This window comes from Cebus imitator, unplaced genomic scaffold (assembly GCF_001604975.1).
Source record: "Cebus imitator isolate Cc_AM_T3 unplaced genomic scaffold, Cebus_imitator-1.0 Scaffold329, whole genome shotgun sequence".
NCBI classification, from domain to species: Eukaryota; Metazoa; Chordata; class Mammalia; order Primates; family Cebidae; genus Cebus; species Cebus imitator.
In genome coordinates, this window is record NW_016107644.1 from 3,400,405 (window position 1) to 3,421,273 (window position 20,869).

The 20,869-nt window shown below is 56.6% G+C and overlaps 1 protein-coding gene across 6 annotated transcripts in view; it reads left to right on the forward strand.

The window, feature by feature from the left end:
* SHANK3 (SH3 and multiple ankyrin repeat domains 3) overlaps positions 1-20,869 on the forward strand; it is a 58,383-nt gene that overhangs the window by 18,117 nt on the left and 19,397 nt on the right. For 5 of the 6 annotated variants that reach the window (XM_037730098.1, XM_037730099.1, XM_037730101.1 and 2 more), the window contains 9 exons: positions 2,459-2,732; positions 5,632-5,825; positions 6,808-6,921; positions 11,931-12,006; positions 12,231-12,313; positions 12,764-12,888; positions 12,970-13,102; positions 14,076-14,156; positions 18,520-18,543. In XM_037730098.1, coding sequence (XP_037586026.1) covers positions 2,459-2,732; positions 5,632-5,825; positions 6,808-6,921; positions 11,931-12,006; positions 12,231-12,313; positions 12,764-12,888; positions 12,970-13,102; positions 14,076-14,156; positions 18,520-18,543 — 1,104 coding nt within the window. The remainder of the gene's footprint in view (positions 1-2,458; positions 2,733-5,631; positions 5,826-6,807; positions 6,922-11,930; positions 12,007-12,230; positions 12,314-12,763; positions 12,889-12,969; positions 13,103-14,075; positions 14,157-18,519; positions 18,544-20,869) is intronic. The other variant, XM_017504968.2, reaches the window with a different exon arrangement.

Sequence of the window (20,869 nt, forward strand, 5' to 3'; positions counted from 1 at the left end):
CTCTCCCTCCCCCTCTCCCTCCCTCTCTCCCTCCCTTCCTTCCCACTTCTTTCTCTAATTTCTTCTTTTCTTTTCTTTTTCTTTTTTTTGGAGACAGAGTTTTGCTCCTGTTGCCCAGGCTGGAGTGGGATGGTACAATCTTGGCTCACTGCAGCCTTCACCTTCTGGGTTCAAGTGATTCTCCTGCCTCAGCTTCCTGAGTAGCTGGGATGACAGGCATGTACCAGCACATCCAGCTAATTTTGTTTTTAGTAGAGATGAGGTTTCTCCATGTTGGTCAGGCTGGTCTCAAACTCCTGACCTCAGGTGATCTGCCCACCTTGGCCTCCCAAAGTGCTGGGATTACAGGCATGAGCCACTGATCCTGGCTGTCTCTTGTTGAGTAAGATGCATAATTAGGTTATTGATTTGAGATTGTTCTCCTTTTTAAAAGTAAGTGTTAACAGCTATGCATTTCCCTTACCTTTGCTCCATATGCTGTATTTTTGTTCTCATTTGTCTTAAAGCATTTTCTAATTTTCCTTATGATTTCTTTTCTTTTCTTCTTTTTTTTAAGAGATAGGCTGTCATTCTGTGGCCCAGGCTGAGTGTCCTGGCTTGATCATAGCTCACTGCAGCCTCAACCTCCTGGTTTCCAGTCATCCTCTGACCTCAGTTTCCTGAGTAGCAGGAACTACAGGGCATACCACCACACCTGGCTATTTTTTTCTTCTTTTTTTTTTTTATAGAGATGGGGGTCTCACTATGTTGTCCAGGCTGGTCTCAAACTCCTGACTTCAAGTGATCCTCCTGCCTTGACCTCTCAAAGTAAAGGGATTACAGGCTTGAGCCACCATGCCTAGCCTGATTTCTTTTTTTGACACATTGCTTGTTTAGGAGTATGGTGTTTAATTTCCACATATTTGTGAATTTTCCAGTTTTCTTTCACTTCTCGATTTCTAGCTTTGTTTTATTGTGATTGAAAAAGATATTTTGTATGATTTCAGTATTTTAAAACTTTATTGAGACTTGTTTTGTGGCCATACAATCTGTCCTAGGGAATGTTCCACGTGTACTTGAGAAGAATTGGTGACTATATTCTGCTCTTGTTGGGTGGCATGTTCTGTATGTGTCATTAGGTCTAATGGTTTCCGTCTTCTGTGTCCTAACTGATCTCCAGTTGTTCTACCCATTATCGAAAGTAAGGTATTAAAGTCTTTTACTAGTATTGTGGAACGGTCTATTCCTCTCTTAAATGGTGTTGTTTGTATCATATTTTGATGTTCTGTTGTTCGGTGTGTACATTGTTAATAATTGTTAATCAGAATATAATGTCCTTCTCTGTCTCTTGTTACAGTTTTTATCTTAAAGTCTATTTTGTATGACATTAATATAGCCACCCAGCTATCTTTTGGTTACTATTTACATGAGATCTCTCTCTTTTTTTTTTTTTTTTTTTTTTTTTTTTTTTTTTTTTTTTTTTTTTTTTTTTTTTTTTTTTTTTTTTTTTTTTTTTTTTTTTGAGACGGAGTCTTGCTCTGTTGCCCAGGCTGGAGTGCAGTGGCACGGTCTTGGCTCACTGCAACCTCCGCCTCCTGGGTTCAAGCAATTCTCCTGCCTCAGCTTCCTGAGTAGCTGAGATTACAGGTGCCGCCACCACGCCCAGCTAATTTTTGTATTTTTAGTAGAGACGGGGTTTCACCATGCTTGCCAGGCTTGTCTCAAACTCTGACCTCGTGACCCACCCGCCTTGGGCTCCCAAAGTGCTAGGATCACAGGGTGAGCCACGGCCCCCGCTGAGGTCGCTTTTTTTATCCTTTCACTTTCAACCTGTTTGTGTCTTTGAACTTAAAGTGGTTATTTTGTAAGTAGCATGTAGTTGGGTCATATTTTTTAATCGCCATCTGCTTTTTAAGTAAAATTCTATTGGAACACAAACTCACCTATTTGCTTATATGTTGTTTGTGGCGTTTCATGCCGTGGTGGCAGAGTTGGGTCATTACAACGCAGACTATATAGCTTGCAAAGCTTTAAGCCGTTACTACCCAATTCTTTACAGAAAAGGTTTGCTGATCCCTGGTCTAAAATGTCTTTTATAGTTTCCCTGGTTATAGTTAACTGCAGATGGTCCTGTTCAGCAGTACGCTGGTGATATTTGTCACATGTAGCCTGTTTTGTCTCTCCTGAAGCTTGTAAAATGCAGTTCTTAGAGCATATCTCAGCATCGTCAAGGCCTCATTTGGCTGAGAGGAGAAGCAGGCGTCTACCTCCGAAGGTAGAGTGAGAGGCAGTTTGACTGGGATGTGGCCCCTCAGTGGTAGCTTCATTCATAGGGTGGCCGATTCTTTTGGTTTCCCTGGAACCAAGGCAGTTCCTGGAATACAGGATTTAGTTTTAAAATTTGGAAAGGCTGGGCAAACTGGACAAGTTGGTCACCGAATTGCCTGTTCAGAGTCTTAACTATGCCTCCTTACCCCAGTACCATTCAGGGAAACTCCCAGCTATGCGAAGCGGCGGCGACTGGCTGGCCCCAGTGGCTTGGCATCCCCTCGGCCTCTGCAGCGCTCAGCCAGCGATATCAACCTGAAGGGGGAGGCGCAGCCGGCAGCTTCTCCTGGACCCTCGCTGAGAAGCCTCCCCCACCAGCTGCTGCTCCAGCGGCTGCAAGAGGAGAAAGATCGTGACCGGGATGCTGACCAGGAGAGCAACATCAGTGGCCCCTTAGCAGGCAGGGGCAGCCAGAGCAAGATCAGGTAGGAGGGAGCTGGGAGGCGCTGGAGGGGTGGGTAGGGTGGGGTGATGGGACCCGAGCCAGGAGGAGCCAGCGCCAGGAGGCAGAGAGAGGCCTGATGGTGCCTGGCACCTGTGTAGTAATGGGCTAGGCCTTCCTGGTTGGGGAAGGAAGAAGGTATCTCTGTAGGCAGGGATAGGCAGATTTCCGGTCGGAGCTGGGCTTGCTGTGAGGACAGTGGGCCATTGAGGGAGTGTGTTAGGTGTGGAGAGGGTATGTTCCCACGTGTGATTTAGAAAACACACTGTAGTACCAAGCATGGCTTGGAAGAGTCAGGGCTGGTGGCCTGTGATAAGAGGGTCAGGGATGGAGCTGCCATTTCCAGGAGAGCTCAAAACCTACAGGTAAGCCCCAGCCCTGCCACCAGGGTATATTCTTGGTTTTCTGCATCCCCAGCCCTGCTGCACCCACGGGACTCTATGTCTTTTATTCTTTACATCCACCCTAAGTCCTGGGACCCTGAGAAGCCAGGGACGTTTGAGGTATCCCCAGAACTTAGAGTAGGAGGCCTGGCCTGGCGCCCACTGGCCTCTATGGGCTGTGCACTGGGTGCTGAGGTGGGCACTGGCTCTCAGCCAGTTTGTGCCTGGGCTTCTCATCAGTAAGTGGGACCAATCCTACCCAAGTCACTGTCTTTGGGAAGCCTTCCAGAATGCCCTGGGCAGGTGAGGCATCACCTGGTGGAGTCTAGCAACTGTTGGTTGAAGCATCTGCCCTCCCTGTGCCTCGAGGGCAGACACCGTCTTTCATGTTGCCTTTGGTTTCCTCAGAGCCAGGCACTGAGGAGGGTGTTTAGCAGACATTGTTGAATGGAAGAGTGACATACACAGTACGTTGTTGTCAGGATGGCTACCGGCCTTTACAGTCCCGTCACTCTGTGCCTGCTGTTGGGCTGAGTGGCATGTGTATACTAGTTCCTTTAACCTTGACAACGTACATGTTCATGCCCTATTAATACCATGTTACAGATGAGCGTCCTGGTACTCAGGCGGGGTCCATAATGGGTCCAGGGTCACAGAGCTAGGGATCCACTTGACTGGGCCCCAGGTAGACCTAGTCCCCAACTTTCTAAGCCTGAGTGCAGGGCTCAGGTGCAGCAGGCCCTGTTGAAGGCGCCCCTCCCTGTGCTGCTGCCTCCTCTCAGTGATGTCTGTGTCTGTCTCTGCCTGGAGCTACTGGACTCCCAAGGCTGGCTGTCCTGCCCCAAGTCTCGGTTCTCCCCTGAAACTTTTGCATAGTCCTGTGGATCTTCTAAGGGTTGGATGGGCCAGTGGCTAAAATAACACATTCTGGATCTTGCAGAAAGGCTGCCCCCAAGTTGAAGGTGTGCACTGCCACAGGCTCCTCTCTGCGTTCATTTTTTGTGTGTGTTCATTCATCCTTTCAGCAGACACAGAACTAAGACCTGCTGAGTGAGGGGCTCCAGCTCACCTGCTTTGCGGGGATGGCAGAATTCTGTTTTTTTCTTCTTTGCAAACATTTATTAGGTGTCTGGTGCGTCAGAGGTGCTGGGAGGCCCCAGGCTGAGCAGCAGTTAGACGGGCAGTAATCCCCGTATGGGGCTGCCCGGGTGAGTGGATGAGGGTCTGCAGCTCTCGGGTGGGGGGGGACTGAGGAAGGTCAGTGGCTGAGGAGGGAGAGGCCCTGGAGGAGGTCACCTCTGGGGGCGGCGAGGTCGGGCCCGAACCGCGCGCGGTGCTCTGTCGGCGGCGGCTCCGCGGCGCCCTCTGTCGGCCGAGCGCAGCTGTGCCCGACCCCCTGCAGCCGCCCCAGCAGCGCACGGGGCCCGACGGGGCGAGTTTGGGCTGAGAGTCAGACACTTCACGGCTGGCCGGGGGTCGGGCTCAGCGTAGTGCAGGCGTTGGCAGCAGCGTGATGGACAGCCCACAGGAGGGGAAGGAAGGTGCCCCTGTGTGACCGGAGTCGCAAATTCCCCAGTCCCAGGGAGCCTGGCTCTTGGAGGAGCTTGTTGCTCTGGCCTGCCTGGGTACTAGGGAGCCAGTGCAGCCTTCGGAGCAGAGCCGCAGTGGAGGAGCGAGCGTCCAGGCTCTGCCCCAGCTGGGGAGCAGTCAGGGGTACTAGGGAGCCAGTGCAGCCTTCGGAGCAGAGCCGCAGTGGAGGAGCGAGCGTCCAGGCTCTGCCCCAGCTGGGGAGCAGTCAGGGGTACTAGGGAGCCAGTGCAGCCTTCGGAGCAGAGCCGCAGTGGAGGAGCGAGCGTCCAGGCTCTGCCCCAGCTGGGGAGCAGTCAGGGGAAGGGGCCTCACGCAGTGGCGGGGGCAGGGGCCGGTATCCAGGACGAGGGGACACAGGCCTGGAGGGGGACTAGGCGCCCAGCGATGGCAGCGATCTGGGCCCCGGACGGGGTGGGGGGGCACCCCTCCCCTTCTTCGCGGGTGCCTAAGCCCCCGCCCCATCCCCGCCCACCCCAGGCTGCCCGGATCCCCGTCCGGCATCCGGTCGGAACTCCCCCTCCCGGGGGTCGGCGGTGCGGGGAAGGCGCGAGGGCCGCCGCCGCCCGCAGAGGGAGGAGCCCGGCCACGGAGGAGGCGGGGCGCGGGGCGGCCGCGGCATGGAGCGAGCCTGGCGCGCCCAGGAGCGCAGCCCCGCGGCCCCGGAGCCCTGAGCGGGCGCGGCTTGTGCGCTGGCGGGAGCGGGCCGGGCGCGGCGGCGCGGCCCATGGAGCGGCCCCGGGCCGGGCCCCCGGCGGGCAGGCGGGCGGCGGGCGGCGGGCGCTGCGGCGGCGGCTGCGGTGAGGCCGGAGGCGGCGGGGCCGGGCCGCGCGCCATGGAGGCCCCGGGCGCCGGCTTCGCGTGCCCGCTGCCCCCCGGCATCGCGTCCGTCACCTACGTGTTCGTCTACAGCCCGAGCGGGCCTGGCGGCCCCGGCCCTGCGCCCGGCCCTGGCCCCGCGCCCCCCGCGCCCCCCGCGCCGCCGCCCCGGGGCCCGAAGCGGAAACTTTACAGCGCCGTCCCCGGCCGCAAGTTCATCGCTGTGAAGGCGCACAGCCCGCAGGGCGAAGGCGAGATCCCGCTGCACCGCGGCGAGGCCGTGAAGGGTGAGGGGCGCGGGGGGCGGGCCCGGCGCGGGGAGGGGCGGCGCCGCGCGGCGCGGGCCGACGGGGCAGGGGGTGCCTCTGGGGTCTGCGCCGCTGCCGCCGGGGCCCGTGCGGGGTCCCTGGCGTCACGGTGAAGGGCTCTGCCCGGGAAGATTCCTGCCGTGCAGGTCCCCAGCTGCTCTGTCGTTCCGGGCTCCCTGTGTCACCACGGAGGCAGGCGCCTCTCTCGCCATGGGCATTTCTGTGTCCCCGGGGGTCTCTGCCTGCAGGACTTTGTCCCACCACACAGCTTGGCCGGGTTCCCTGACACTTGTGCAGCTTTTTCACTGGAGGCCCCTGTGATGTGGGGGACCCTTGCCGTCGTGGGGTGTCTGTGACTGTCATGTGGGTGTCTGTGTTATGCAGGCATCTGTCACTGGGGCTTCCTGTGTTCCGGGGCATCGCGTGCCATGACAAACCCCTCTCCTTATGGGGATCTCGAGTGCCATGACGGACCCCTCTCCTTATGGGGGTGTCAGCGTCATCACTGGGGTCGTAGCCTCAGGGCCGGCTGAGGTGGAAACAGCCCAGCTGGTGCATCACGTGGCCTCACCCACTGGCCACAGCACGATGACCCCAAGCTCTTGGCAGTGACCCCTGGGTGGGTGGTAGAGCCAGGATGGGGGTGGGTTCAAGGGGCTGAGGGAGCCTGGTCAGCTAAGGGGCAGTGGTAGGAGCGTGGCCCTTGCCCCTGCCTGTGCCCCTCCCTGAGTGTGTTCATCTGTGTGTCTTTGTGTCCCTCACATGCCCACCGTGTGCCCAGCCCATCTGTTCCTTTCTCTCCTCTGTGTGGATCCCAAAGTCTTCCCAGGGAAAAAGCCGGGAGAAAGTGGGAAGGGAAGGAGGGAAAGGGCAGGGGGTGGGTGGGCAGAACCTGTGCCTGAGGAGGGGTGGGCGCCCAGCTCTGCTACCCACTGACGGCCTGTCTGGCTTCTTCCTCCAGTGCTCAGCATTGGGGAGGGCGGTTTCTGGGAGGGAACCGTGAAAGGCCGCACAGGCTGGTTCCCGGCCGACTGCGTGGAGGAGGTGCAGATGAGGCAGCATGACACGCGGCCTGGTGAGTGACCCCATGGCCCCTGGGCAGCTCCCAAGGGGATGACCTCTTCTGGTTTCCCTTTGGTCTCTCTTGGTGCTAAATCTACGTGGATATTCACAGAGAAAAGACTAGAGGTAAACTCAAACAAACACTCAAAGTAGACACAAACTTGCGTACATGACACGGACATGCATGCACACTGCGTATACCTGGGAATGTGTGTGACCTGACCCTTCATGTGCCGTGGAGAGACAGGGGTCGTGCACCGGGAGGCACACATGCGTGATGATGCCTCTATCTGTGGGATCCCACACTGGCTCCCAGTGACTGCCACACCCTGCCAGTGCCGTCCTTACAGAAACACCAGGTGTGTGGAAAGCATGATTCCTCCATAGCTGGCAGACATGTAAGGAGGTCAGTGTGAGAAAAGAGGCGTTTTTCCAAAGTGGACAGATTGTCCAAGTGGGCAGAGCAGGGAGGCCCGGAGCAGCCAAGAGGAAATGAGGCCATTGGGCCTGGAGGTGCCCTGGTGGGTGCCCTGGGGCAGGGATGGTCTGAGGGCAGCAGGTGAGGGAGGGGCTGGTCCTCAGCCTGTAGGGAGGATGTGAAGGTAAAGGCTGCAGTTTCTGGGGTTGGTGAGTGGCCTCTGTCCAGCCCTGCTGGCCACCTGGGCTTCCTGGAAGGATCCTTCTGGGTGCTGGAGTCCAAGGAGCGCTGCTGGTAGAAGGTGGCATCTGGTGCTTTGGCGGCCCCCAGGCTGGAGTTGGATGCATGTCTTGGGGGTGCCCTTGCGAGGAACCCTCACGGGTCCCAGGAGGCCCCCAGATTGATGCATATTGCTTCTGGCCTGGAGAGCCGGTGGGCCAAGCAAACCTCTCCTGAGTGATGGTCGCTGGGAGTCATTGGTGGTATGTCTGGATCAAGGGTTCGTGCATCCTCCCTCTGCACGTGAGAGGCCCAGCTCCGTGGTTACTCTGTCCCCATCTCTAGGATGAGTTTCCCAGCAACTCCACCCCTGTATGGCCTGGACCCCTGCCCTGTGCTGAGCTTAGCAGAGGCCCAGGGACGCAGGAGCTTGGCCACTGACCCTTTCCTGGACAGGTGCCCTTTCCTCCTTCTTTGGCCTTGCCTTGCCTTGTTCTGACAACTCTCCTGGTGGCTTAGCGTGTGGAAGGGACCTGGCCCCGTGTTCTCAGCCCGTGGCGGGTGGATAGGGCAGGGTCCAGATGGGAAATGATTTCAGAGATTTGGGCCCTGGTTCAGACAGTATGGGAGAGGGGAGGTGAAGGAGAGGTGATGGTGGCAGCGGGGGATCCACACCTGTGGTGGGCGCGGGTCTGGAGCTCCCCCACATGGTGGTGGTGAGGAAGGCTCTGCTTTGAGGACTGTGTGGAGTGAGGGGCATTTGGACCTAAGTCTGAAGCTGAAGGGCCGGGAGGGAGGTTTAGGCTGGAGTCAGACTGGAGAGCAGCAAGTATTTTTCAGGTGTTTGTCATGTGCTGGGCCCCGTGCTGGTAGCCAGGATCACAGAGGTACGGCTGGAAGCCTTGTGGGAGCAGTGGCTGTGACGGGGGCCGTGTGTGTGTGGGAGCTCCCTGGGTTGGCCTGAAGGAGTCAGAGGGCCTCAGAGCAGAGGCATTGTCTAAGCTGAGTCCTCTCGGTCAGTGGATGGGCTGGGGGATAGCCATGTGTGCGGGGTCCGTGTGGCGCTCCGCAGCTGCGTGTGTCGGCATGGCCTGCTCTGAGCACCTGGCACAGTTTTGGCACTTCCACACGTACAAGTCGTTGACTCATCCCAGCAGTCCTGAAAGGTGGGGCCACTTGTTGTTATTCCATTTCTTGGGGGTCACATGGTCCTGTGGGGTGAGGTCTTGTTTGTGACATAGGCAATAAGTTCTGTGTGAGTGAAGCACCTGCTGGGATGAGGGGCGAGGCTGGTGTGGGGACCATGAGGTGGTCAGATGGCCGTGGGGTCAAGGGACAGCGTGTCATCATGGTGGAGGGAGCCCAGCAGCAGCTGTCTGACTGTGCAGGCCGTGTAGGATCAAAGCCCGGGCTGGGCAGAGCAGGGAGGTGGAGAGGAGGTGTGGGCTGCTGTGGGGTCACAGAGCAGCCAGTGTGCGGTTAGGGTCTGGGCTCCAGGCAGCAGCCATGGTGTGTGTGAGCTGGGGAGTGAGTGGGGAGGTCCCTGGGTAGACGGGAGTATTTCATTTGTGGGCAGAGGGAGAGGGACCTGTGGGGGCTGCCTATGAGGGGCAGGCTTTGGGAGCAGTGACAGCCCCTCTGACCTCGGCTGCAGGCCCAGCTGGCCACTCTGCACTGAGCCTGCTTCCAACACGCCCATGTCCCCTCTTCCCCAAAAAATCTATTTCTGGGATTGGAGTGGGTACAGCAAAGAACTGAAGGGTCAGGGAGGGGCACAGTCCTGTGCAGACAGGGTCTGGGGCCCAAGGTCCATGCCTGTTGTGGTATCAGGAGTTGAGTCCTGGTCACTTACCGAGCAGGGAGCACCCTCCCACGGCACCTCCTGGCAGGCAGAGGGTGGAGCTGAGAGAGAGGGAATGGTGAGGTGAGGTCAGGTGTGTTCTGGGGGCCCAGCATGACCAGGGCCCTGTGCCATCCTTCCCGTCCCTGCTTCCCTTCGTCGTAAGGTCAGCACTAGGGCGGGTAGTAGGGGAGGGTTGGGTTGGGCATTTTATCTTCAGCTGTGTCTTATTAACAAAATTGGAAAAATGAATTTGTGTTATGTAATGCCTATAATTTGTTTGGTTGAAAAAATCTGAAAACAGGAGGCTAGTGAAGTGCAAGTCTCGGGGTTCTTCAGCAGGGAGCCACCGTGAACCCGTCTGTGGCAGGTCGACATGGAGAAGGGTGTGATGGAGGGAAGGAGGGGTCCGACGCCCCACCTGAGTGGTGATGAGGCTTGGCCTGCGCTGGCGTTAGGTTCGGCGGGATGAGGGGTGCAGATGTGGCTAGGGAGTGCCAGGATGATAAGATAATAGGTGATCAGAGCCAAAGGGATTCTCCAAGTTGGATTTTTCTATTCTATATGGGGAGGCTTACAGGTGACTGTTGACTTACTGAGAGTCACACAAGTTAGTAGCTGGGACCTGGAATCCAGCTCAGTACTTTTTTGATATCTGTGTCTTCCGATAGGAAATAGGTGCTCTTTTCTCTTTCCGTCTGACCGCTGCTCCATGGATGTTTCTAGCTGTCTATCCTTTGACTCACCCACCCATCCCACCATCATTTCTCACCCATTGGCTCAACAGCCAGCCCAGTGCACCCCCCCTTCCCTTCCTCCGTCTGTCCATCCATCCACCTCTCCGCCTGTCTACCCACCCAGTCCACCCGCCCATGTATCTGTCTGCTCTTTGACCTGTCCACCCATCGTCTTCTCCTTCTCTCCCTCCATCTACCCATCCAGCGCCTTTGGATCCACCCTTCTGTCCATCTATCTTAGATGCACCCGTCCCCCCATTACTCTCCTAGTACCTGCGACATGCCAGGTGCTGGGCACCAGGATCACAGAGATGAAGAACGTGTGGTCCTTACCCTCAGGGAGCTTGCCGTTAGTTCGGGAACAGGTCATTGCAAGCTGCAGGTTCTCTTTCAGGTCTCATTTCCTGCCACTCTCTAGCTCGCTCTGCTCCAGCTGCACAGGCCCTGAAAGCCCTCAGATGCTGCAGGCTGATGGCTGCCGTGGGCTTCCCCCGACCACCCCCACTCCTGGGAAGGCCTTTGCCCACACATCCGCAGGATGCTCCCCATCCTCGGCCTCTGCTCAGCCCTGCCGTGGGGGTGAGGCCTTTAGGTGCCTCTCTCCACGCTCCCTGGTCTGCTCGCTGATCTCTTCAGCACTTGCCAGCCTCACATGCTACGTCTTTATCCTGTGTTTATCCTGTCTCCCTGAGCAGATTATAAACCCCACAAGTGCAGACTTTATTCTCTTCTCTGCTGTATTTGCAGAGCTGGTGCACAGTAGGAGCTCAATAAATACTTGCTGAAGGAAAACATGGCTCTTGAGGAACGCTACCAAGAGAGGGAACAAGGAAGGTGCTGAGGAATGGAGGCGAGGCAGTGGCGGTGCTGCCGTGGGGCCTCTGTGGTCCCGGAGCGTGAAGCTGTGGGGCTGGGAAGTTGGCAGGTGGGGCTTGCAGGCAGCTGGAGGAGCCCGTGGGAGCAGAGAGGTCATGGCTGGAGATGCGGCTTGAACCTTCAGGTCAGCGAGGGTGGAGTGATGGGCAGACAGCTGGCTAGCTTGGTGCTGGCCTTGTGGGACTTTGAGATCAACAGGACAGTGGGGACTAAGCTCTGCGGGATGCACTGAGGCCAGGGCAGAAGACCCAGCCCCCACACCTGGCTCCCCTGCCCCACTCAGAGGCAGTCTGAAGCAGGGACCCCATGAGGTTGACATCAAGGAGCTGTTACGAAGAAGTTGGTGAAGACACAATGGTGCTCCCATGGCAGTGTGTGCAGGCACATGGAATGGCATTTGTACACGCGTGTGGGTCCCGCAGACACAGTTGTGGACACGCACGTGCGTGAACACACCTCACATGTGCACGTCACACAGACACTCCTGAGTATGGCACTTGCACATACACAGACACGTGCATGGGCACAGCATCCACACGTGACCACGGGTCTCACACACCACACACACACACACACACACACACGTGCACACCCCCCTCTGTTGCAGCCTTGGGGCTTGCTGACAGTCTGGATGGCTCTGGCCTTGTCTGGACCCCCTGTGTTCAGCTGCTACTTAGAAAAGAGACGAGCTGCTTCCCTCTCTTGGACCCTGACCCACAGAGGTCAGAACTCCCCGCATCATCCCCTCAGCCGTCTTGCCTCAGGACCTCTGGACCCAAGATTCCAGGATTTGGGGCCCCTTACTTCCATCCGAACACAGCCAGGCCAGGGGGGTGTGTGTGCACAGAGACTGGTGACCAGCATGGGTGAGGGCAGTTTAGCCGGGCCAGCTGGAGGCCACGACTACCCATCAGCCCCTGATGCTCCCTCAGAAACCCGTGAGGACCGGACGAAGCGGCTCTTTCGGCATTACACGGTGGGCTCGTACGACAGCCTCAGCTCACACAGGTACACGCAGGGACGCTGGCAGGGGCATGCAGGCAGGACGTGGGCGGGGCGTGAAGTGTACAGGGAGGCCGGGGGTGAAGAGGGCAGAGGAAGGCGAGGGAAGGTCCCTGGCTGACCTCTCCTGTGTGGCCCGTCCGTCCCAGGGTGACTGCAGGGTGGACTGTGTCTGGACGGCCAGCCCTGTGGCAGGGCTTACCTCACTCCTCCCTGCTTTCTTCCATCAGCGATTATGTCATTGATGACAAAGTGGCTGTCCTGCAGAAACGGGACCACGAGGGCTTTGGTTTTGTTCTCCGGGGAGCCAAAGGTAACAGGCAGGCAGGGGCTGCATGCTGCTCTGGGATGTCTTCAGCATCTTGCCTCTGCCCCCCACCCTTACTCTCCCCTACACACCTGCCCTGCCTCACCCTGCGCCTCCCTGTTTGGCCTTCGATGCTCCTCTGCTGCTGTTGAGACTGTCGTGGTTTGCGATGTCCCGGCCGAGACGGCAGTTCCTTCCCTTTGCCGTTTTCCACTTTCTTTGCTGTAGGGTCAAACGGAGTGAGGGCCTTTCTGGTGTGGGTGAAGGGGGTTTTACAGAGGGTCATGTCCAGGATCCTTGGGCCAGCTCATCCCTGCGCGGTGGCCCTCCCCCAGCCCCGGGTCACTGCCCCCTACGGTCGTCCCTTTCCTGTGGGGAGCCACCCAGAGGTTGCTGTGTGGCAGTTGCCCCCACCTGAACCTCGCTGGTGAAGTGCCTTCCTAATTGCCCCCGCAGCAGAGACCCCCATTGAGGAGTTCACGCCCACACCAGCCTTCCCGGCGCTGCAGTATCTCGAGTCAGTGGACGTGGAGGGTGTGGCCTGGAGGGCCGGGCTGCGCACAGGAGACTTCCTCATTGAGGTGAGGCCGCCCTGGCCAGCCCTGCCTGGGGGGTGCTGACCCCTGATCCCTGTGGTGGACGCAGCTGCCTGTCTGTCCCAGGTCAACGGGGTGAACGTGGTGAAGGTTGGACACAAGCAGGTGGTGGCACTGATCCGCCAGGGTGGCAACCGCCTCGTCATGAAGGTTGTGTCTGTGACAAGAAAGCCAGAAGAGGATGGGGCTCGGCGCAGAGGTGAGGGGTCATGCTGTAGGCCTCTGTGCTCAGACTTTCCTCTGACCTTAGACCTTTGACCTCAGGCCCACATTCCTCTTCCCATCCCTGACCCCTAACTGCTGACATCAGATTCCTGAACCTCCATGAACCACCCACACGCGTGGGTTGGGGCCCCTCCCAAACACTGGTGTTAGACTGCCAGTCCCGTCCCCTGGCCTGAGGCCTTTGACCCCTGACCCCTGACCCCAGGCTGCCCCTCCTCAGATCCCCGCCCCCTCCTTCCCGGCGTTCCCGTTCCCCCAGCCCCTGGCGTGGCAGCGCCCTCCTTCCCTACACCGCCAGCAGCTGCCTGGAGGCCGGGGTTGCCATAGCAACTGTGAGGTTGACGCTGCGCGCTGCTTATTGTCGGAGGGAAGGGGGAGGCGGCACCTGAGGGAAGAGGAAAAGCGTCTTCTCCCCGCGACGCCGCGGCACAGCCTGGGCCTGGGAGGCTTTGCCGGCCAGGCCCAGCCCAGGCCTGTGGCTTGGCTGACCACACCCTGGCCCCACTAAGGGCAGTGGCCACCCGGGCCTGGGGGGAGCCCTGGAGCAGCAGGAGCCCCACCCAAAAGGAGACCCCTCCCAGCCCCCACCCCATGGCTCTGGTGCCCCCTCACTTAGCCCTCGGAGCCTGCAGGGTGGGTGCTCAGGCCAGAGCCCGCCGGCACTGTGACCCCCACCAGCACCCTTGATCGCATCCCAAGGCTCTGGCTCTGGGGGTTCCCAGGGCCCCTGAGGCCCTGACCTCCTGGGCCCCCCCACCCCCGAGCTCCTTACGCCATGAAGAAGTTTGCGTCCAGCCGTAGCCTGAACAAGATCCTGGCGCAGTGCGACTCATCCTCGCGGGAGTACGAGGAGATCCAGGCAGTGGAGCGCAAGTGGCACCTGCACCTGGCCACGCCGCGCCGCCTGCTGCTGGACAGGAGGTCCAAGGCCTCCCTCTTCTTTGCAGCCCCACCGCCCCCCAAGAGGGCCCCCAGCACCACACTGACCCTGCGCTCCAAGTCCATGACAGCTGAGCTCGAGGAACTTGGTAAGTGGCAGGGGTGGAAGTGGACGCGGGTGGATGGTCCGGGATGGGCAGACAGGGCCGGGAGACACGGGTGGTATGGGGGGCCGGGAGACACGGGTGGTATGGGGGGCCGGGGGGTGGAGCTGGAGGGGAGGAAGGATAGGTGGATGTAGGAGCAGGTCAGAGGTCAGTGGGTGGGTGCTGACGCGAGGGGGACATTAGGTGCTTGTGGGGTGAGGAGGGGCATGGGATGTGGAAGGGGTGAGATGTGAGGGGCTGGGGATGGAGAGTGGGGCATCCAGGTCAGATGATGGTGGGCCTCGCCCACCTGTATGTTTGCACGAGTGTGCATGTGTGTACGTGTGCTGCCTCTGGTTCAGGTGAGGAAGCAGCAGTAGGGAGGTGACCAGGGTCCGCTTCTGGCTCTGCCAGGCACTGGCTGTGTCCGCTTTGTGCTTATTTTACCCACTTGGTGTCTGTGCACTCATTGGCCAGGCAGTCCTGCTGGCCTCACAGGCCCCAGGAACGCTGCTGGTGGGATGACGGGGCAGGTCCTAGATCGAGGCAGGAAGGAGCAGGAGTGTGCTGGGCTTCAATGGGGCACATCCTGGGCACAAGCCCTAGTTGGCCATCAGCAATCTCTTCATGGGCATGTCTTACATATGTGTCCGTTAACAGTCGTCTTGTGGGCATGTCCAGATATACTTGATCATGTCCTGACATGTGACAGTAGTGTCTTCATGGGCATGTCCCAGCACGTGTGACGATTACCCTTATTGTGGGTTTGTGCTGTACATGTGACCAACAGCCTCGCCATGGACATGTCCCACTGTACGTGACAGTTGACAGGATCTTTCTTTCTGTGGTGTCTGGCTCTGGTCACAGAAGGAATCCCAACTCTGGTACTAAACTGAATTCTTAAGTTGTGGCCACAGGAAGGGACCCGATTCTGTTTCTAGGCTGAGCCCCATCCCTGGGTTCAGTCTTGGTTCTATCCCAGCCATAGACGGAACCCTTTCCCTGGTCCCCAGAATGATCCCTGACCGTACTCGTGGACCAAGCCCTGACCCTGTCCTGGCCACAGGCTGAGCTGCCCCATGCCAAACAGGTGTTCTTTCTTTCTTTATTTTTTAAAATTTTCTTGCCAAATTCTTCAATATTGATGCAGGTGCTCTTAAATGCAGTTTAGTTCAATGTGGAAAATGGCTACCAACATACATTGGGCTGACGTGGTCAGAATTTTCTTCACCATAGCTATTCCAGATAAAATAAAACCAAAGAAAAAAACCCATATAGGTAATTCAAAATGAAGAGGGAAGAAACCAAAGCCAAGGGCTTCCATGACTCTTTATGTAGAACCCAAGGGCAAGGGGTTGGTGTCCTGAGACCCCCACAAGCTAGGAGACATGGCTGGACCTGTGGGAAGTGGTAAGGTTAAAACCAAGCCCAACAGCTGAAATTAGCATAAAAAGAACTAGAAATCAGAGAAGAATATGAAAAACAATAAAATAAATTGTCACAAAGATTAAAAGAACTAACAGAACTCCTAATGAAAGAATAGGACAGAACAAACAAGCCAAAGAAAAAAATAAGCACATTTTACAAGGATTCTTAAAGAACTGTTATTGAAACAGAAAGTATAGTCACTGAGATAAAGAAAGCCATGGCCAGGGTAAATAATAAATAGTACACTAGACCCAGGTGAAGAAAGAAAGAGGGAGTTAGAAGATAAATCTGAGGTTACCCAGAATATAGCATAGAAATATAAGGAGATACAAAATATCAAAGAGCAGTTAAGAGAAACTTACAGAAAAAAACCCACATAGATAATTCAGTGGGACTATTGCGACAGTCCCAGCGACTACCTAATGCAAGTCGTGGTAGCAAAAGTCCCGGAAGCAGAGAATGAAAAGAATAGAGAAGGGGCAGTATTTGGAGATTAGATGGCTTACGCATTTCCCAAAGTTGAACAAAGACATGAGACTTCAGTTTAAAGGAACAGAAGTCTCTTATAGCAAGGAAATAAAAACAAATCTGTATCCAGATTGTTCACAGTAGAACTGCAGAACACAGTCAACAAGCAGAAATCTTTAAGACAATGAGACAGGCTGGGCGCGGTGGCTCATGCCTGTAATCCCAGCACTTTGGGAGGCCAAGACAGGTGCATCACTTGTGTCCAGGAGTTTGAGACCAGCCTGGGCAGCATGACGAAACTCCGTCTCTACTAAAAATACAAAAATTATCCCAACGTGGTGGTGTGTGCCTGTGGTCTCAGCTACTTGGAGGTTGAGGTGGGAGGTGGAGGTTGCAGTGAGCCGAGATCGTGCTACTGCACTCCAGCCTGGGCGACAGAGTGAGACCCTGTCTCAAAACAAAGCAAAAGACGATGAGAGAGAGACTGGCCGCTAGATGTCTTGCTTGGAGCAATGGTTCAACTGACGACAGACCTCTCATCAGCAATAGCAGGCAACAGTGGAGGATTGAAGAAGAGCGTGAAAGCGTTGAGTCCAAATTCTTTTCCACTAGAACTAGAATTCTATACCCCACTAATCCTCCTCATTCAGGACTCAGGCAGCGAGGCTAGCAGACTTCTGGCCCTCGGGTTGTAAGGGTCCAAGATCAGCCAAGAAAGTGTACCCGTCAGTTGAAGATCCAAACTGATCCATAAGCCAGCACCAGTAGGCAGTGGGTCCCTGGATTCTCCTGCCAGAGGCTGTCACATGGCCACGGTCAGCTGAGTATTCAGAAGGGACTCTTTCTTTTCAGCACCATGATGCTTTTGGGCAGCCTGAGATCTGTAATCCCAGGACCCAGGCACTCTGCCCTGTGAAAATGAAAGAACTACCTTTTGCTCTCTGGGCTTTTCTACTTGAAGAAACCAGTGAATGGAAGAAGCCCCTCTCCCCATCTCCCCTGGGCTGGGTGTTCCCTCTTCTGCAGCAAGCCTCAGGGCAGGTTGCTGGAGTCACTCTATGGACCCTGGGCCCCCAGAGCAGTTGCTCACAGCTTCAGGCCCTCATAATTTTCCAGGTTTTTTCCTGAGCAGAGTCTGGGGGAGGATGAAGGGACAGCTTAGCACAGAGCCTCTACCCACACTTCTGGAGCCTGGGAAGCCACCCTGTCCCTAGAAGACAGCTGTCCTGGGAAGCCAAGCTGGCTTCCTTCTGGAAGTCCCCTGTGCAAATGTCTGATTTGAGGAAGCCATGCCAGCATCAGAGTTTCCTCAGGTACCTAAGGGACCATCCCACCATCCAGTATATTTGCTTTCAGAAGGTAAAAATGAGGCTTGCTGTCTTTACTGGCATGAGCACATGAGAACTGCCTCACGCTGTCAGGAGTGATTAGAGCCCTGTAGGATCCATAGTCTATCAAGAAGCTACCTGAACACCTAGAAAGAAAAGAAAGTGAGGAGTCAGAGAAAGCAGGTGCAAGGTGGCGGCTCCTGTCCGGATGGCTCTTTGCTGCTCACAGGATGTGGGAGAGGCAGGGCCCTGTCTGAGGAAGGGAAGAGAAGGGGTATTCCCTGGGGGAACGGGGTGAGTAAAGGCTAGCGCCCGGAAAACGCAGGGATGGGAGTGAGAGGAAGGGGCAGGCAGGGACCCTCCTGAGACAAGTGGAGAGAGAAAGAGGGCAACAGCACCCCTCCTCCCCTCTGCAGTGGGGGCTCCTCGTGGTCGCCACGTGCAGTCTGCTCAGCTTGAACCAGAGATGTGCTGGGGCCACAGGGCAGTGGAGACTTAGGCCAGGGAAGGCCCAGGGGCGTCCAAGCCCTTCCTGTGTATTCACGTTCCTGGGAGAAATCTGCACTTCCCTGTAATTTCTGGGCCCCTTTTTCTTTTGTGATGAGAACATCAGGGTAGGGGCCACATCCGGCATCTGTGTGAGTGTCCTTGTCCTGGAAAAGGTTTCTGTGCCAAACACACTTGACCTGCCTTTTGTTTAAAGACCACCTTTGCACAGAACACACAGGTGACCACCTTGGTTTTCAGCGACAGCTGAACTTGTTTTTTTTTGGGGGGTTTGCCTTTTTTCTGAACGGACGTTTGACCGAGCCGAGCATGACTGAGTTGTGCATGTCTGTGCATGTGTGCATGGGTAAGCGGGCCCGCACTGGACGCGCGTGCATGCATGCGCACACACGGCCCCGCTTGTGGTGGTTTCCTCCTCGGGTTTCAAGGCATGTACCAACCGACTCCGCATTTGGGGAGGTTTGCTATTCGTGGTCTGGTAAAGAGGTGTAGGCTGGGGGAAGATCTGGGAGGTCATGGTTGTTGGGGAAGGTGGTGGTGACAGGGATGGGGTGGGGAAAGGAGATGGGCGTGGAGAGTGGGGCCCAGTGCCAAGCCTGCCTCTTACTCCCTTTACTCTGTTTCTTGATTCCAAGCCTCCATTCGGAGAAGAAAAGGGGGTGAGTCATCTGCTTGTGTCCCCAGGGCCTTGGCTTTGCCTGACCCCTGTCTGAGGGAGTGCTGATGTGTAAGGAAGTTCCAGCGCAAGTCAGGGTGGCCCGGAAGCCTGGGCTGCACCCTCCTGTTGGCCTTCTCCCTGGGGATCTGGTAGGGGCTGAGAGAAGGACCTGGTAGGATGGATGGGGAGATCCCAGGGGTGTGACCCTGTGGGACTGTGATGGCCTTGGGGGCTCAGGTGAGCCAGGGGCCTGTGAGCTGTGCAGATGGCCTGGTGGAGGCAACCCGGGGGGAGGAGCTGGAGAGCCCCTGTGGGTGGAGGCCACTGCATGTGCCGTGGCCAGAAAGCAGGAGGGAAAGGGCTCCGAGGGCTCAGCAGGGAGCTCTTGGGAGCAGGGAGACTGGGCTGTGTCAGCGTGCTCAGCCCAGCCTGCATTGCTGCTTTCTGCTGGTCCTCTCGGGGCCTGTGCTTAGGCTGTGGGACCCACTCCCGTGCTGGTTGGTTGTAGGGCCAAGCCCAGATCTGATGGTCCCTTCAGAGCAGGGGTCTGAGTCCCACAACACTGGGGAGGGAGCTTTGAGCTCCCCTGCCCAAGAGCCCCCCAGGCTGTTGACTTGAGCCTCCCGAACCCCTGTTCAGGCCTCCCTCTACCCTTTGGGTCTCCTCCCTGTGTGTCCTGTACTTTCAGCCTGGCTGCAGGGGAGGGAGCATTCAGGGACAGTCACCTGGGCCTGGGTACTGAGGTCCAGTGTCTGGTGAGGTCCTGGGACCTGGCTTCTGGTGGCCTCTTCTGCCTCTTGGGTGGATGGGAATCAGGGCCCAGACGAGCTTGAGGTGGCTTGCTCGATCCAGGCCTGTGTATTCGCCCCATGTCTGTGTGCCTGATGCCCATCCCTCCCTCTCTTTGGACCCACTGGGCTTTTCCTGGGTGAGGACACATCTGCCAGGCTGTTGGCCCAGCCCTCTTGAGGTCCCCTTGCTGCCTCTTGCCCCAGTCCAGGTGAAGGGCTTCCCCAGCGTCTGCTTTGGTATTACAAACAGGTGACAAGGTCTCTTCCAGTGACCTTTCCTGCATGCCTTCGGGGCAGACACACAGACTGTTTCTGCAGTATTCCGGTGCTGTCCTCCAGCCCATTATTGAGGCTTCCAGAGTACCGTGCTGCAGCCCATGTGCTGCCTCCAGTCGTGGGAGAAATATGGCTGATTGGTCCCTCCTCAGGCTGGGGCCCTGTTGACCAGACAGCTGCCAACTCAGCTGTACCCTGCCGTGCACCCAGAGGGCCCTGGGAGTGAGTGGGTCCACTTGGCTCCTAACGGGCTTCATTTCCTTTAAGTATCTGAAATAATTTATTTAAGGATATATTCTCTAATACTGGGGGTGGGGGTGGGATTTATGTCAACCTCATCAGTTTGTAATTTGCAGAATTCTTGATTAATCCTTTCCCTTTTGAAAACACCTCTCACCTGGCTCCAGCACCATCGCCCGATGACCAGAAACAGCTGCCTCACTAAACGTTATGTACATCCCGCTGTGGGTCTCTGGGATGGGTCTTCTGGACCTAGAGACACAGCTTATCCTAGCCCATGGCCCAGGTGCCACCGTGTCTCGCATGATGCCATCCCATGTGTGCCCCCCGGAGTTTTCTCTCCATCCATGTGTTTACTTCTGCAGTTTCTGGGGAGTGTGGTGCTTAAGTCTGATCTCTTACTTCCTAGGTTAGTGATCTGGGGCAGTTTCTCTCTCTGAGCTTCAGTTTGCTCCTGGGTAGGATGAGGGTGGTGATGAAATCCGTGTGCAGTCGTGGGATGAGAGGGGCGGGTTCACATAAAGTCCTGCAAGAACTTAACAAATGGTGGCGATGGCGACTTCAACTTCCAAAAAGAAATCGTTCACTTCATGACAAAAGCAAATGATAAATCCCCTCAAACCAGCAACCCCTGCTCTGTACCTGGGCCCTGTCACCTTGTGGCACTGGGGGCTGTGCGCAGGCCCAGATTTCTGCAGTTGGAGCCTGTTGCGCTCGTAAACTTTTGTATTGTCCGGGGCACAGGCTGGGCGCTGATGGAGCACAGAGAACAGTATTTGCTCTCTTCTGCAGAACCATAAGCTGTCTGGGGAGATGAGCCACACAGACATGAATTGTACTGAATATGTGTTCAGTGCCAGCACAGTTGTAAGCCTTTGTTACGTGCTAATTCTCACTAGAGACGTGAAGCTAGTGCTGTTTTTATGCCTGTTTTATGAGATGAGGCTATAGAGGTCACAGAGAGGTTAAGTCAGAACAGAGTAAGTATACAGGGTAGGTCTGGTCGTGGTTGGGTACAGG